Here is a 16791-nt window from a genome sequence, read left to right on the forward strand (position 1 = left end):
GTCACCTGTGCAAATGTTCTTCGAAACTATTTTATCATTCTGTAAATGCACAGGAGACTGCTAAAGCTAATGACTTTCTGTGGATCATTTCGCTGCGAGCGCGTCTCGGTTAAAATATCGTCAGCGGGTCAACGTTCACAGCTGATTTTGGCGCCCCCCCAACTGCAACCTGCGAGTCTAAGATTACATTTCTCACAAGAGGCAGCCAAATATCTTCCTCAGGAGGCGTGACTGAGGAGACGCGCAGCCGGGGATCTCGGTCACACTCTGTCGCGTACACTTTATACATGACATTACACCTCAAAACCAGGCCGGAGATTCACTCTGTAGGTTGCCTTTATTTCTCGCTTACTGGCAAGGTTCCTGTGTTCAGGGAATGACATTCTGGTAAGGGGCGAAACAAAAAAAGAAAATGAATGGGCCAAGAGAAGAGCGCATAACATATTCCCCCAGTACAACTAGTAGAAAATACTAGTTGGTCCCTATAAATATAGCTCGGCATTTAAGTCCTTCCAAATGTACAAGATATGTTACAGTTAAACTTCACAACATGAGCAGTGAACATACAAAAACATCTTAGATGACTTTCTTAAGCTCGTCATACAAGACGAGCACAAAGGCGCCACCCATGCCTCTCAGCACGTTAGACCAGGCTCCCTTGAAGAAGGCCTTGCTGCCCTCATCGCGTGCAATCTTCTTCCAGCAATCAATGGTGCCCGTGTACATGATGTCAGCTGAAGGGGAAGAGACAGAATCACACAGATGTTACAACCTCATTTAAATAGAACAGTGGGGAAAAAAAAGAGGAAGTTATGCTTTGATTTTGTTGGGGTTTTATTACCTCCTTTGCGTCCAGACTGCATCATCATACGACGACGGACAGTATCGAAGGGGTAGGACGTAAGACCAGCTACGGCAGTCACACTCTGAGCAATCATCCAGCTCACTATAATGTGCGTATTCTTAGGGTCAGGAAGCATGCCTGCAAGAGAAACATTAGCCGGTGAGATTAAAAGGCTAAAAACTGCTATGTAAAAAGACATAAAGCAGCAAACACTCACCCTTTGCTGTGTCATAGATGCCAAAGTAAGCAGCTCTATAGATGATAATGCCCTGTACTGAAACGTTGAAGCCCTGGTACAGACCCCTAAGGCCGTCGGACCTGAAGATCTTCACCAAGCAGTCTCCCAGACCTTTGAACTCCCGCTCGTGGCCCCCTTTGCCGACATCGGCGGCGAGACGCGTTCTGGCGAAGTCGAGGGGGTAGACGAAACAGAGGGAGGTAGCTCCGGCGGCGCCGCCAGATGCCAGGTTACCCGCAAAGTATCTCCAGAACTGTTTCCGCTTGTCCACGCCGTCGAGGAAAATCTTCTTGTACTTGTCCTTGAAAGCAAAGTTTAGGGCCTGAGTGGGGAAGTATCGGATGACATTGGCCAGATTTCCTCTCCAGAAAGAGAGGAAGCCCTGCTCTTTGGGGATACGGACGACACAGTCGATGATGCCCTTGTACTGCTTGTCGACCGCAATCTGTTTGCTGGCATGTTGCACCTGTAAACAAAGCAGAGACACCGCGGTGCATTAGAGGCAGTAACGAGTGAAGCTCGTCATATCAAGTTTCCTCTTCAAGCTTTCACCTGGTCACCTTCTGAGTTGTCTAAGCTGGGAGATTCCCGTTATTCTACTGAGTCACACACATTTGCTTTCATGTGCAGGTGGACGGCCCTTTCATTCAACAGTTCACAGCCCCGCCCCCTGCCACTGCTGCTGCTGAGGCCGGGCCCAATGCAGCAGTGTAGCGCCATGGCGCAAACCTTACTGTGACCTTGGCTGTTTGATGTCAAGACAAACTAATGACCTGTCTTGACACGAGAATAACTTTATTTAAACACCACAGTGGCAACAGACGGTCGCATTCTCCTGTCACAATGCCGCTTTTCATGCGAGCATTCAGGTCAGTCTATTACATAACAAGCGCTTGCTCGCTCCTCATCTGTGCCTGCACCAATCTCTGACAGAGCCGCTTCGATTTACTATTTTTAGCCCAGTTTCTACTCCTGACCATGCAGCAATTTCCATTTCTATTAGATTACTATTAGATTTTAAACAATTTGCCACATGCATAAGCATCTTAATAATTTCCCCTTCAAACATAAGAAATAAGAAGAAAAGCTGCAGATGAGCAACAGCAGTATTCAACACACGTATGTGACTGATATCAATAATTACAGTGTCATTAGGTTTTCAGGTGTTTGCACAGGGATGTAAGCGATTCACACTCACCTGGAGCAGAAGCTTCACTCTCTCGATGGGAGCTACAGCTGTTTTAGAGATGGCAGCGGCGATGCCACCGGCCAAGAAGTCCTTGGCAAAGGAAATAGCTTGTTCACTCATCTTCAGTTGCTATCAGCCGCCGTCCAGCTACTCTGTTGGTGGGGTTGAAATGGCCGAATCCTATCTAGAAGTGAGGGGATTTAAGGAGGCTGTACGCGAGAAAAAACGTGAACTTCGATTCTTTTCTGCGATTGGCCGGCTTTGGGAGTAGTGGGCGGGGCCAGGCGATGACCTTCGATTCAGATTTGGAGCTTTCCCTTGTCACTCAGATAAATCGAGGCACGAGATCAGTCCCGCATGAAAGAAAGTTTATGAATTACTTTTGCGACTTTTTAAAACTTGCAAAGTCGCATCTGATTAGAAGCGAGAGGCACCGTCACGGCGTTATATTATCACCATTCTTATTCAGATTAACCTGAAGGTCGTGTCAAATGTCATTCTGAGGCCGATGAGGCCTCACAGTTATGGTAAAGGTCATCCCAGCTGTTAATGTCCTTTTGGCTGCCACTGAGTTGCCCACGTGAGCTGACGTGATACAGTCACCTGACTGATTTCACTCTCAACCTGAGCACACAGACCTTTAAACCAAATAACAAATTGGCCTAAAGCAAATTACCACTACAAGCAAGAGAGGAGGTTGAAGAGTTGACCGGATCTTCAAGTGAAAATGCAGAAACAAACCAGTAAACGTATTCAGCTATAAAAAAAATCTCGTTATTATCTTTTCATATAATAATGCGTCACATATTACAGAATCTGAAAAGTAGCTTGTTGGAGTAAACAAAACGGTAGAGGTCAATGTCAAGTTTAAACTAGCGGAAAATGGAAATACTCCTGTAAAGTACATGCACCTTAAATAAGGTGCATGTCCGTAGTAACTTGAAACAATTGAAAACGGGTTAGACTGCTGACAGACAACTTAAGGGCAAAGTCACCGTAGAGGAATGTGGGTTTCAGCAAACAGGAGGTTAAATCAATGTTTTTACCTTCAGAATGAAAAACAAATCATTTAAACCTCACAAACACTTTTCTTTCTTTCCATGTTAGCAGAATACGTCATCAATAATGACATACTTTAGCTTAAAACTCATTAAAAATTTCGCATTCATTCATACATTAAAATTATAACCTGTCACATGGCGCTCATGATGGTCAGAGTTCACAAAATCCATGAGCATTTTTTTAAAAACTATTTTATGTCAGCAGACTATGGCACTGATTCTAATGCAGCAAAGAGCTCCCAGAATAAATATTTATCCTAAAAGGCACATGTCAGGTAAAAAGCCATCGTAAATCGTGGATGAGTAAACAACTTTTTAAAATACTTTTAAATAAAATGTAAAAGTCTGAGAGAGGTAGGCTCCTGGATGCCCTTGGATTTGCTGTTGTGTCATTTTTCAGTCTCTCGCTCCCTCTCTCTCATTTTCTTTTAATAAACCAGGCATCTTTCACGTAAAGCATCACCATCGATTTCTCAAAGACGAATCCCCTGAGCCAAAGTGCCTGTTTTTCAAGTGGCGCTTGACCTCCTCCAGCTCGTTCGGCCCGAGGCTCTGGTCGACCCCCGGTGTGAGCTTGTAGCTCAGGGGGGAGATAATGTAACCGTTGCGGTAAAGGCAGACCTGCTTGCACATCTCAAAGCAGGTGAAAAGAAGGCCAAAGCAGGGAACAATCTGTAGGGGAGTGACAAAAGACAACTGCATTTTAAAGTCACGCCAACACTTTATTATTTTGATCACAGATCGACAGAGAACTTGTGCTCGGTATGCACTTTATTATCATTAAAACAATCACAAGTAAAAACAGTTTTGGTCTATGAAGGGATCTGTAGCTTTAAGAGCGGAGCGTGCTGTTCCACCTTGGTAGTGAAATTCCTGCTGTGAACTACGCACGCTAAACATTACTTTCCATGCCCCGCCCCTTGTTCCTGCGTAAAACATGTAAATGCTCTTATTTATATAACAGAAGATCAAACAGACCCGTACTTTGGCCATATAACAAGAAATTGCTACCAATGTATAAGTGAATCATACCTTTATTGTGTTGGCAGTAAGGCCGTTCCACAGTGAAAGGACGCCATTGTGTTTAATCACCTGTATGAAACAGTCGATCATTCCAGTGAAATGGACGTCAACTCCTCCAAAATGGGGAAGACGGGCGCTTTGTGCCTGTTAAAAAGAATGAAAGCCAAAATAGGAAATGGTGAATCAGAGTTTGAAGGTGGTTATTAACTCAGAACCGGGAAGGTCAGAGGACATAATATTGTGACACTATGTGTTTGATTTTATTCAGCTGTCATTTATCAGTAAATGCAAAAGGACAGTCACAGGACCAATCAAATATCTTCATATTGTTGGAGGGGCCACCAAAGTAGTGCCAAAGATTCAGAGAGTAACTATCAGAAGTAGACTATTGTGGTTCATGGATAAAGCACGAGACCAATAGGACTATTCAAACAGCTTTATCTGTAGAGGACACTTAAAGCTAGCCAGGCTAGCCAGCAAGTTAAACTATACACGTCTTAAATCATTACCCCAAGCCTCAGCAAACATCATCAGCTTTTTCCCCCATTAATGTTTAACTCTGAGCTTTTTAATGACAGACACTACAGCTGAATAGCTAAATGAAGCCTTTATGCAGGACTGTTCTTTAAAGTAAGTGACGTCGGTGCGATGCTTCAGCAGACTGGAAACACACGCCGGCTGTCTGATAGTTGCTGGCTATCTTTAGAGAACATATCTATAGCTTCTGCAGAGCTGGGACACATTCACATTCCCAGCTGCTGTTGAACCTTGTTCTGCTGAACCCATCTAATAATAGGCAGATAAAACCGGATGTAGAATCCTGTCCTTTGCCACACCATTGTTCCCAATGTGTCCTTTGCAGCGTATAGACACCCTTATTTAAAAGCAACATGGTGCAGACCAACATTATATGTGATTATAATATTTTAAAACACATGCAGTAAATATCTCTTCTCTTTATATTTAGGTAAATCACCACTGAAGTAATTCTGATGTTAACTTTCCATACTCAAAATCATTGAGTGGCTGAGTGAGGTCAGTCGGTACTTAGGCAAACCTCTACTGCCCTCTTATGGACTAAATATGGTACTACAGCCAGGATGTAGGAGCATCTACACTGTAAATGTGTTGTGTTTACAATCATTTCCCAATTAGTCAGCAGCTGAGAGATCTGAAGAAGAAATATGAACTTAATTAAAAAGACCAACACAGTATTTCCAGCATCAGTATGCAGCTGTAACACTTCCATTTAACGCCTTTAAAAAAATATCTATGGTGTATCTATCTTTATGTTCCTATTTTAATTACTTCCAGCTTGAAAAAACAAAAAATAGTCCTGTTTCAGTTCTCCAAACATACCCCACAAGCAGAAAAGGTGTTCTGCAAACTTACTTGCATTTTCCGCTTTACAGTTTCAAAAGGGTACGAGAGGGTTTGAGCCACTCCTGCTGCCAAACAGCCGTTTATTAAGTTCTGCAGGGGAGTGAAGCGAACAGGAGGCTCCTGCCACAGCTTGTCCAAGTTCATGTAAACTGCGTAACATCCGACAGAAAAGGGAACTGCACCTGTAAGGACATGAAACTTAAGGTAAAGGTGGAGTTTCGTGACGTGAGATTCTTATGCAACATCTTACACGATCCACTAAAAACGAATTCGTTTGTAGCAACGTGTATACGAACCCAAGACAGTGAGGGAAAATCCCCTGTAGAGGGCGAGCAGCCCCTCGTTCTTGTAGATCTTTGACAAGGAGTGAGCCACGCCGATGTATGTGGGCTGCCTGCAGTTTTGAATGATCAGCCTGGTTTCTGCCACCTCCAGCGGGTACGTGGCCAGAGCAGCAACGACACCGGCCAGTCCACCAGCAAATATGGCTCTCCACTGAGAGATGAAGCCCAGTTCATCCATGTGAAGGTGGACTATCCTGCACACAGAGGAAAGAAAGAAATCTATGAGAAATAAAACTCAGATGTCCCTGTAAGACAGTTTGTCTTGTAGACAGTCCAACACAATACATACACATGTATAAATAGATAGCTATATATAAAAAGACAAGATCCAAGTGGTTGTTCACTACATCGAAGGCCACCCTGTTTGTTTATGCGTCGTGTTAGTATTTAAAATACACGCGCAAATGACATTAAGTGTATTCAGAGCAGCTCTGCTGCTTTGAAATATTTTTTTTCAGACATCTACTGCACCTATTTTTATTTCAGAGCACTTCTTGGAAGCCTCCAACACAGAAGCACGTGAATAACTGAATCCACGTGTGTGTATTTGTGGGTGTCACAGACATATAGGAAAAGGCCTGCATTTCCTGGAACTGTGTGTACAGTATAGGACACCAGGTTGGCCACTCAGGACGTATTATTTATGTGCGCACACGCGCATAAGAAACAAAATGAAACGAAACAAAAACACCTCATCGGGAAACATAATGACTAATACAGATAGTAGGCAGTAGATTTGATATTCTTTGCGGGGTTACTGTTGTCTTGCCGGCTGCTTACTGCCGTGTTTGTCCTGAAGTTACCCAGCAGTGAATCGGTATGCATGCCCTCATTTTTGCCTCATAGGCATTATTTCCTCTCACTGGGATTTTTTGTAAAACCACAGGACTCGCAGACCCAAACCAAAGTTCATTCAACTGCTTATATTTCTACGTATCAGAGCTGCAACATATAACAAACATCTTCAAAGAACAAAACCCCAAATCTCAAATATTGTGGATGTAGTTTTATTAATAATTTGAGCAATTTGTCAAGCAAAAACAACTATTTCAACAGTTTAACCTAATAAATTTGAAGGATTCTTGAGTCTACTGAAAAAATGGGACGGCTTAAAGGTTTGACTGAATTTGAAGTGACACCAATGTCTTCAATTGCCTCCATAAGTCAAAATTGGACATTTCGATCTACTCAGTAATAAACGCAATTTCGATAGTAAGTCGAAATTATGAGAAAATAAACGTTAGTTCTACCACTTTCTACCAGTTTCGGGAATATATAACATTTTGCGCCTGAGGAATACGATGGTTAATAACGGCACACTACCTGCGAGACAAAACCCGGGGAAGAGACAATCCTACGACTTTAAAACTCGTCTGAGAAAATCCAGCCTTCTGATTGGCTTAAAATGGAGCGTGCGACTCACATAGAGAAACAGGAAGTGCATCTTTAACTTCAGGGATAAAAGAAAACAGACCATTTACATCAACTATTTTTTATTCTTTTAGGTCCTGATACATTAAGAATTAACTTGAATATTATTTTTTCTGTAATTTCAGCGTGTTTCATTCCGTTTTACACCTCAAAACACAAACGCAAAGTCGACGTCACGTGACCCAAGTCGAATAACAAACTATTTAGGATAAATTTGGGTCGAACGATCACATAAAATACTTTGCAGTCCACACAGCGTGAGACAAACCATAAGTATAAGTAACTTTACTCACTTTCTGTATGTTGCGAGGTGAACTGCGTTGTAGGGAAACAACCGGAGGCAAGAGGCGAGATTTCCTTTCCAAAATCCCCTAAGCCCCTCATTCTGGTAGATGATGAGAAAACTTTGCCAGAAACCCCTCTTGGAGTGAAAGGTGCCCACCTGACTTTTAATTTTGACCACCTCTAAAGGTGACGTGACAGTTTTGCTAAAAAACCCGGCGAAACCGACGCACACGAAGCTCTGAGACCTCGTCAGCCTGTTGTCCTTTTTCACTGTGGCCATTGCTGCCTGGCCTTAATGCTCCAAACTGCCTGGCTCCCCCGATGGTTGCAGTTTTCTAGGATTTGCTTATACAGGTTAAACATCTAAATATAGATGGCGAGGAGGTGTCCGTTGCCCATCCCGACCCCGGCGGTGTAATGTGACAGTCACGTCACTTTGGTCGTTGCCGTGGGTGAGCATTGAACAGCAGAGGGCGCGCTTTGACCTCGGATCAATTATTACGTACAGACGATGCAATGCCGCAAATTAAAGTCCCTACAAATGTGAGTCATGCCTGCTGATTATCAGAGTAGAAGCATAAAAGATGCAAAAGCATAAAAGTTCTTCAAAATCATTATTTGGTACAAGCACCTTTGTTCTTCAACACATCTTGAACTTCCTTTGTCTTCTTGAAGGACATTCAAAGTTCTTCTTTGGATGTTTGCTGCCTTTTGTTCTGTTCTCTGTCAAGATGATCCCACTCTGCTCTAATAATGTTGAGGTCCACATTCTGGTGAGGCCCATTCATGACTGATAATGTTCCCTTCTGTTTTTCTACCCAGGTATGCTTTTACTGAGTTGGCTGTGTGTTTGGGATCATATTCATGCTGAAAAATTAAGTGGTTTCCAATCAGATGCTTTCTAGATGATATTGCATGGTAATGGTAAATGGCCTGTATTTATATAGCACCTTACTAGTCCCTAAGGACCCCAAAGCGCTTTACATATCCAGTCATCCACGCACACATTCACACACTGGTGATGGCAGCTACATTGTAGCCACAGCCACCCTGGGCACACTGACAGAGGCGAGGCTGCCAGACACTGGCACCTCTGACCACCACCAGTAGGCAACAGGTGAAGTGTCTTGCCCAAGGACACAACGACCGAGACTGTCCAAGCCGGGGCTCGAACCGGCAACCTTCCGATTACAAGGCAAACTCCCAACTCTTGAGCCACAATCGCCACGATGGTGACTCAAACTCCAATGGTGCTTTTCTGTGTTCATATTTACATCAGTTTTGACAAAATGCCCAACACCACCAACTTAAATGGAGCCCCAAACCATAACAGAGTGTCCACTGTGTTTAGGAGATGGCTGTAAACACTCACTGTTGGACCTCTCTCCTGACCTTCTCCATAAATGCTGACAATGATGAACAAAAACTTTCAAATTTGCACTTGTCATGCCATAAGACCTGTTGCCACTGATTTTCAGTCCAGTTCTTGGATACTTTGGCTTACATCAGCCTTTACTCCCAGTTTCCCTTCCTTAAGAATAGTTTTCTGAGAGCCGCCCTTCCACCGAGACCACTTCTGATGAAGCGTCAGATGACTAATTGATCAACTGAAAAGCCAGATGCATCTTTCCTAAGGAAATAATTTAAAAAGCATCCAATATCCAAAGAAAAACATTAAAAGACCTTCAGGAAGTCTGGAGAACTACTGCACAAGAAAACTTTAAAAATTGAAAGAAAGTCTGACTACTTGGAAGTAGCATATAAATTATTGAGGGGTGGCTCAAGACCCTTGCACAGTATTGTTCTGTAAATTAGTGTAATTACTGCTGTATTAGTGTATACACATATTAATAAAGACTTTTCTGACTTAAAAAGTTCAACATTAGAAAATAAAATCTTATGTTTAACAAAAAAATTAAAAACTCAACCTGTGCTTAATGAAAAAAAAACACAGAAAGGTAGAAAAATAAGAACTGTTGTGTGTTAAAATAAATACTCCAAAGTTGAACAAACCTAAACAATCACATACAAGATAATGAGAAGTGGAAATAATCCAGGGGTAGGTCTGCATTCCCAATAACAATCATAGGGAGGAGTTGTAAAGATTGATGGAATGATTTCCTGTGATCTTCTGAGGTGGAACGGTTCTTTTGATAAACCCGCTCCTGTAATTATCCAGCATGTCATGCTTCGTGTGCAAGATTTTCCAATATTGTCTGTAGCTTGGACAGCTCCGCTTCAGGCTCCACACCCACAGCCTTACATAGTCGCTTTTTTTTACAAAAAATTAAAGTCACATGGCTCTGAAAAGTCACATGGCTACTACATGGCAGTCCTGCTCATAGACCACACAATAAAACACTTTGTAAAGCACAAACACTTGTCAGCAGCAGAACGCCAACCCTTGTCTTTTCTGTCAGTTTTTTGAGTTTCCTACTCAGCTTAAGGTTGATTTTGAGTTTTAAAAATGAATGCTCGATTTGAGAGACTTCGGACAGTTAAAGACTTCCAATTTTCATATTCATTTAATTTCAGGATCCTCTTTTGAGTTGTACTCTTCTCCCAACACGTGTTGACCAGAATTGCGCAACACATGTTTGTTTAAAGTGAGCATACACTTAATCTCAACCCTTTTTTGTGGATCTGTTAACACGTGTCAATCAGGTAAATCCTTGATGTATTTTCTTTATTATAACAACAATGTAAATCTGGTCTGATTTACTGTATAAATCAGCAGGGATTTAATGCTGCTGTCTTGTTTCAGCTCCATGTTTGTTTTCTTCTTGTCTCTGCCTGCCAGGAGCACCTCCCTCCCTCCCTCCCCTGCCTGACATCCTCAGATGCATGCGAGGAGCCCACCTTCTGTCTGTGCCTGGGCCACTTGGCTCCTTTACAAAGGCTTTCTGGAATAACAGAGCCAACCGGAGGAAACGACAGCCTGATCACAAGAGGCTCACCTCTAGCTGCCTGCTGGGGTGGAAAAGGGTGTGTGTGTGTGTGTGCGTGTGAACGGGAAAGCAGCTTTCACTGCTGCACAAAACAATCAGGGTGCAGTTGCAGCAATGATTATGAGCAGGATCGAACTAAACCTGCAAGTTCGTATTTGCTATTCATGCAACTGCTCCGCTTTTATTTATTAAAGAGAAGCTGGAGTGACTGTTATTCACATCTGTGCTTCAACTATAGAATATTAAAGTAGCTAAAGGAGCCCACTTTGAAAATGCTTTGATCACGCTGTTATACATGTTTGTCTTGAAATACACAAGATAATGAGGTATCTTTCTGTAAAGATAAGCAGTGTGATGATGGCTCTTATCAATTAATGGTTCAGCAGTCAAACAGAGCGCCTCAAAGAATCTGTTGCCAGTATGTCTCCTTTGCTGTCCTTTCCCACACTGCCTCTGCCCAACAGTATTTGTGTAGAATGCAGATAGAGCACTACCTTCTTCCTGTATGTATATCACTGTCGTGAATATGTGCTTCCTCCATGAAGAAAAGTATTGTGGGCGCTGCCTGCGTCCCTTTGTGTTTGGGGGACTGGTATCTTGCAGTAGGTGCAGGCTGGCTGAGGCATTGTCATTCTCTGGATGTCATGCGCAAGTCGACCCTTGATCTCCCACTTTGAAGTGCATTGCAGACCCGCGAGAGCAGTGGTTGTGAGCTCACAGCAATCAACAGAGGGCGCTCCACACCAGAGAGCCTGCAGACCAGAGGCCGGTGGCTCTCCTCCTCACAGATTGGTGCCAGGCTCACAGAGCTCTGCAGTAAAATTCTCACCTCATTATCTCAGACAGTCACATCACAGGCTTGTGTGGGCAGGGGAAGGGAAAGGGAAGAAAGGCTCGGGGGTGGGCAAGAGGAACAGGCTTGGGTGGCTGACACTAGAGTCTCTCTCTCTGTGAGTGTGTCTTTCTTTAAAGGGGGGGTGGGGGTGTTGCACTGGTGATGAGGCTTGAGTACAATTTACTGTGGCGCTGCTTTAACACCTCTAACAACAGGGATCAGGCCAAACTGCTCCTGGCTCACTTAACAGGAATGGGAGACGTGTTATTCATGGGAGCTTAAATTTGAATTAATGGTTTCTGTGATTGTGTAAACTGTGAAAGGTTGTTAGGGTTTGTTAGGAATAGTAAATGCCATTTTGCACCTCATTATTGGGATCAGTGTTTATCGCAACGTTAAAACTGCCATTATGTCAGCTCTGCAGAGCAGTAAATGTGTTTATATACACTATAAAGTGTAAAATTAGTGATAAATCTGTGGCCTTAAAGGGGTTAATTTGTGTAATTGTGTTAGTGACCTTTGACATTTCTCGTTACTTTAAAAAGACAAACCTTATATTACACTTGTTTCTTCTCTAACACATGTTTTTCCCTGTAAAAACCTACGAATGAACTATTTAGTCAGGATGCAGATGACCAGGAGGTCCATTGTTTGTGAGGATGCGGTGGAGAACTTCTGGCAGCTGCTGCCCCCCCCTTATCTTTGCCATGTACAGTCAATAAATCAATATCAAATCTAAGGAACAGGAAGCCAGATGGCCTTCCCACAACCTCTCCAGGACAGCCATCTCTCAGGTCCTCCTCGGCTACTGTACCACTGGTGCATGCAGCGGTCCTTTGAAGACATGCACATTCAACAAGCAGCTCAATGAATGACTAAAGGGAACAAATAAGCTGTTACGACTCTGCTCAAATCAGTGTTTGTGTTTCTATCCACATCAAAGGCCTCAGTCTGTTTGATATTCAGCCCCCACACCTTGATCCGAGCCACGTACAGGTAGAAGGGAGGAGCAGTCCATTGAGAAGAGAGAGGGTCATGTGGTTGCCTCTTTCAGCCCCAGCTTGAGGGTAGTTGACCCAGACGAAGGGTCTGGTCATGTTTCTTATTCCCCAGGGTGCTACTGCTTCTGACACCCTATCACTAGGCATGTTATTTATTGAGTCACCTATTGATTACATGCTTTAAAGAATATTCGCTTTTTTTCTTACAACGTAGAATGCATTTTTCAGATTTTGACATTCAAAGTCTTGTAATATTAACTGGAAAAAAAAGCCGTGGTTCAGTTGGTTCACTTGATGCTGGTGAAGTGAGTTCAGTGTGGCCAGTTACCTAAATACATCCCGCCAGACCCATCTTAATTTCTGTTAAGGCCAGGGGTCGGGTTAAACAGTAGTTTGATTGAATGGCTGTTCACAGGCCGGTGTGAAATGCCATCTCTTTTGCAATGTGGGAGTAGAAAAAGGGGGGTTCTGTGGCCTTTGTGTGGCCCACAGTCTTAGAGCACGGACCCATTGTTAGAGCCTGACCAGCCAGCCCCTCAGACTCTCCTTTAACCTGCTTTGTCTCAAGCAGTGTGACCATTTCCTTCATTCAGGTCAGGGCAGGGTCGTGACTTTGGACACCAGTCTCCTCTGTCTGTCTGCCCTAGCCGGTATACTCATAAATGCATGTGCCACTGAGACAGATGTGCTGTTGTCACATGTCAGATGTAGCTGAACTAAGAAGATAAGTATGACCAGGTCAGGTGTACTCCTAAATCACATTAATATAAACTTGACATTAAAATAATACCTAAAGTTTAAGCTGCATTGCACAAGTCAGAATACATTTAAGAAAATATGTCACTTTTGTGAGCGTGTAAACAAGAGTACCTCATGCACACAGCTAAGATTAGCGCTTTACTGCCTTGAAGTTGTGCAACTGCTTAGAAGAGCGCTCAGTTCCCTCCTCCCTGCGTCCTGAGCCTGGACCTGCCTTATCATGGCCTGGCCATCACGGTGATAAGAGGAGGAAAGACCAAGGGGCCATAACGAACAGTGTGCGTGATCCAGGTCAACAGTGTGAGGAGACTAGACTCAAGAGGGAGGGAAGAGGGACAAGAATATTATCTGATAAGAATCACAGAAGTCTTTTGATGTCAAAGGGGCTGATCCAAGGCTACAGGGTGTCATGCTGAGAGGACGAGCAGAATGACACAGCAGGTACAAACAAGCAGGCCCTTGAAGATCATCCTGGTCTTAAGCACACATACACAGGAGAACCCTAGACTCGCACACAAACACATACATTTTATATTTTCTTTGGCTTATATCTTTTTACGAATAACATGTAATTTTATAAGAAAATAACAGCAAGAAATTCAAGATTCAAGGACTTGTCAATACAACAATATACACAGTAGTATACTGAAAATGGCGTTTTGACCCCAAGCCCCCCTATGGTGCATTTCTAAGAATATAAAAAAAATTGGTGAACAGTTAACAGTGTAAAAAAGAAAAAAGAAAAATTAACTATGACTCAGCAAATCTTTAGCAGTGTTGTCCAAAATGAACCACAGCTGACTGTGAGATTACTGAAGCTTGACTGCAGTGAGTGTAGCTGGTTTGGGTCATAAGTCACTGATTAAAATCTATCATGTGCAAGCCAGACAGGACCTGAGGCTACAGTGCAAGCTGCTGCCTGAACCAAATGCCTCGTTGTCTTGCCCAGGGCGAGCTGCAGAGGGTTTATTTTATTTTTATTTTCTTTCTTTTGCCTGGAGTGGCCAGAGGAGGAGTAGGCAAGCTGCTGCAGTGTTACAGTGTCCTTGGTTTCCCCTTAGCAACAGCTAAAAACAAAAGACCACACACACAAACGCCCCTTCGCTCATTTGCAACGTAAGGCCCAATGAGAAGCGTTACACTACAAAGACGAAGGAAACTAGTAGTTTTCTTCATTCTCATCAAGTTGCTTTAAATGATGTTGTCTTACATGCATTGTTGTGTCATTGATACCTCTGAGCCCTCGGTCCCCAGTGGACCAAAAAATCATTAAAAAACACATCACAGTGACCTTTTACCTCATTACAGCGCTTTTTTAAAATGGATTTTATGTAATCTTACATGCGCCATTGTGTAAGACCTGACCTGAAGACACTTTTTACTGCAGCTGAAGTCGTGTTTGGTCACAACTACAGCACCCAGCTGTTTAGGAGAAGTGTCATTTTGAAAGCAAAGAAAACAAACTGAATATTTGTGAGCTGTGCTTGAAGGCATGTCTTTTTTTTTTCTTTTTACTGTGATCTATCAGGAGAGGTGTGACTCTTTATGAAAGAAACTGGACAAAATTTCTCCTCATCAAGCCAAAGACTCTGGTATCAGCAACCTGTTACATCCACACTCCAATTAAAAGAATTAAGATGTAAGGAGCCTTCATTATCAGCTCTCTCCGAAGGACATCAAAGGCTGAGGTGGAGTGAGAGTGCAGCTGCCCTGATGGTGTGAGTTTCTCCTCTCTCACTCCAGAAGAACTTGTTTGTGTTGAGGATGTTTACTGATCCCGGGGAAGACAAACAGCCTGTTTCTTGTTTGTAGGCGCCACAGGTCAAACACAGAGCTGTGGGTCCTTTCTGTATGTGCGAGAGCGAGACTTTGGGATACGTTTTATTGTTTGCCCATTGTTTGTCTTTTATCTGTCTTTGCAACTTACTTCCAACCTTCTCATCATGGGTCAAAATTCAAAAAAAGAAAGACAAGGAAAGACATGTGCCTTTTGTCAATGACAGAAACCAGATCTGTACAAAGGCTCTGCATACTGAAATGAGATTTTCTGATAGATATCCTGTTTCATGTTTAATCAATCAATATCAAAACCACAGATAAACTGTTACCAATATGTGTATATGTGTTTAGCTCTATTAGTAGGTTTATATATATTTGCATTCAGTACTTTTTTTTTTTTTAATAAATTGAGTTATAGTACCTAACCTAAACACATGGTGTCACTCTTTCTCATCTATTTCACCAACACATGGAGGCCCTCAAAGTTTTTGTGACCTATTTCACATGTATCACATAACAATATGGTTGCTGTAAATAATGTTTCTGGCATGATTTGTTTAAATTTGACAGCAAAAAGTTCTGCTAAAAAATACAAGCACTTCATAATATTTGTTTGGACTACTTTAAAGTGACTTTTAGTTAGATATTTGCTCTTTTTTCTGTTGTTTTGCAAATGTCGGGTAAGCAATCACAGCATTTTAAATTATGCAAAGATCTTTCCACAAAATCAAATGAAAGGTGCTTTTACAACTGATTTATTTATGTTCTAATTTTAATAATAATGTCAGCAAAGAAACCCTAAAGATCATGAAAGATGTGCGGCCCGACTTCCCTGCTCTCTTATGAAATACAGACCACGTGACATCTGTATTGCCTCGTGGAGAGCTTCATTCTGTGAGCTTGTATCAGCAAATGTCACTTTGAATTGAAGCTTCCTACCACAGCTATAAATCCTGGGGTGAACAGGCTTTCACAGAGAGGTTTTATGGCACTGAGACTTCCCTTCCTTTCTGTAGGGGGTATCGTGCTTTACACTGTCCATGTGTCACAGCCCTTTTAACTGGTACAGTGCCAAAACTGCTAGTATTTTTCTACAGTTTTGCAAAGGTGTTTGGAAAGTAATTTATTAAGGGAAATGCCAGCATTCGCTAGTTCTGAGTTACTGTGCTGTGAAGTTTTTTTTTTAACTTCCTGGCATTTGTATGTGTGTCAGTTAATTAGAAAAACACATAACATGCATCAGCTATCATAATCACAACGGCCACTGTGGATAATCATATGCACTATAGCCTAGTAATTATGTATAAAGTACATTTTGTCTAAAATCTTCATGCTGACTTTGTTGCAAATTTGAAGTCTAGACATGCAAAAAAAAAAAAAAAAAAAAAAACCCAAAGGGAAATGTTTTATTGCGCTGCTATGAAGTGATTCAAATATTCGGCCTTTTCAAATACAGAGCAGGAACCCTTTAGAGAGCTCTGCAAGTGAGCTGCAAGTTTGGGATTCAAGCAAGTATCACACTTCCCCATCCAGAACATCGTAGAAATGCACATTTAGACAGTGACAGTTTGAAACATACAATCAAAGGACCGTACATGAGCAAACGTTCTTAGTTACCTTACACCACATGTACCATGTATCTGCTGTATCCCAGTTTAAACTCTTATCCAT

The 16791-nt window shown here is 42.4% G+C and overlaps 2 protein-coding genes across 2 annotated transcripts; both read right to left on the reverse strand.

Annotated features, from left to right (window-relative positions):
• Positions 1 to 318: 318 nt before the first annotated feature.
• Positions 319 to 2471, reverse strand: slc25a5 (solute carrier family 25 member 5). The gene is made up of 4 exons (XM_085177675.1): positions 2281 to 2471; positions 1062 to 1548; positions 842 to 982; positions 319 to 734 (listed from the first exon to the last, which is right to left on the reverse strand). The coding sequence occupies exons 1-4, from the start codon at positions 2389 to 2391 to the stop codon at positions 577 to 579; spliced, it is 897 nt and encodes a 298-aa protein (XP_085033801.1). The 5' UTR covers positions 2392 to 2471; the 3' UTR covers positions 319 to 576.
• A 595-nt stretch (positions 2472 to 3066) lies between these two features.
• slc25a43 (solute carrier family 25 member 43) lies at positions 3067 to 8262 on the reverse strand. The gene is made up of 5 exons (XM_085177661.1): positions 7807 to 8262; positions 6035 to 6276; positions 5748 to 5920; positions 4365 to 4499; positions 3067 to 4004 (listed from the first exon to the last, which is right to left on the reverse strand). The coding sequence occupies exons 1-5, from the start codon at positions 8076 to 8078 to the stop codon at positions 3792 to 3794; spliced, it is 1035 nt and encodes a 344-aa protein (XP_085033787.1). The 5' UTR covers positions 8079 to 8262; the 3' UTR covers positions 3067 to 3791.
• Positions 8263 to 16791: the final 8529 nt, after the last annotated feature.

This window comes from Neolamprologus multifasciatus, chromosome 2, assembly GCF_963576455.1.
Source record: "Neolamprologus multifasciatus chromosome 2, fNeoMul1.2, whole genome shotgun sequence".
NCBI lineage: Eukaryota > Metazoa > Chordata > Actinopteri > Cichliformes > Cichlidae > Neolamprologus > Neolamprologus multifasciatus.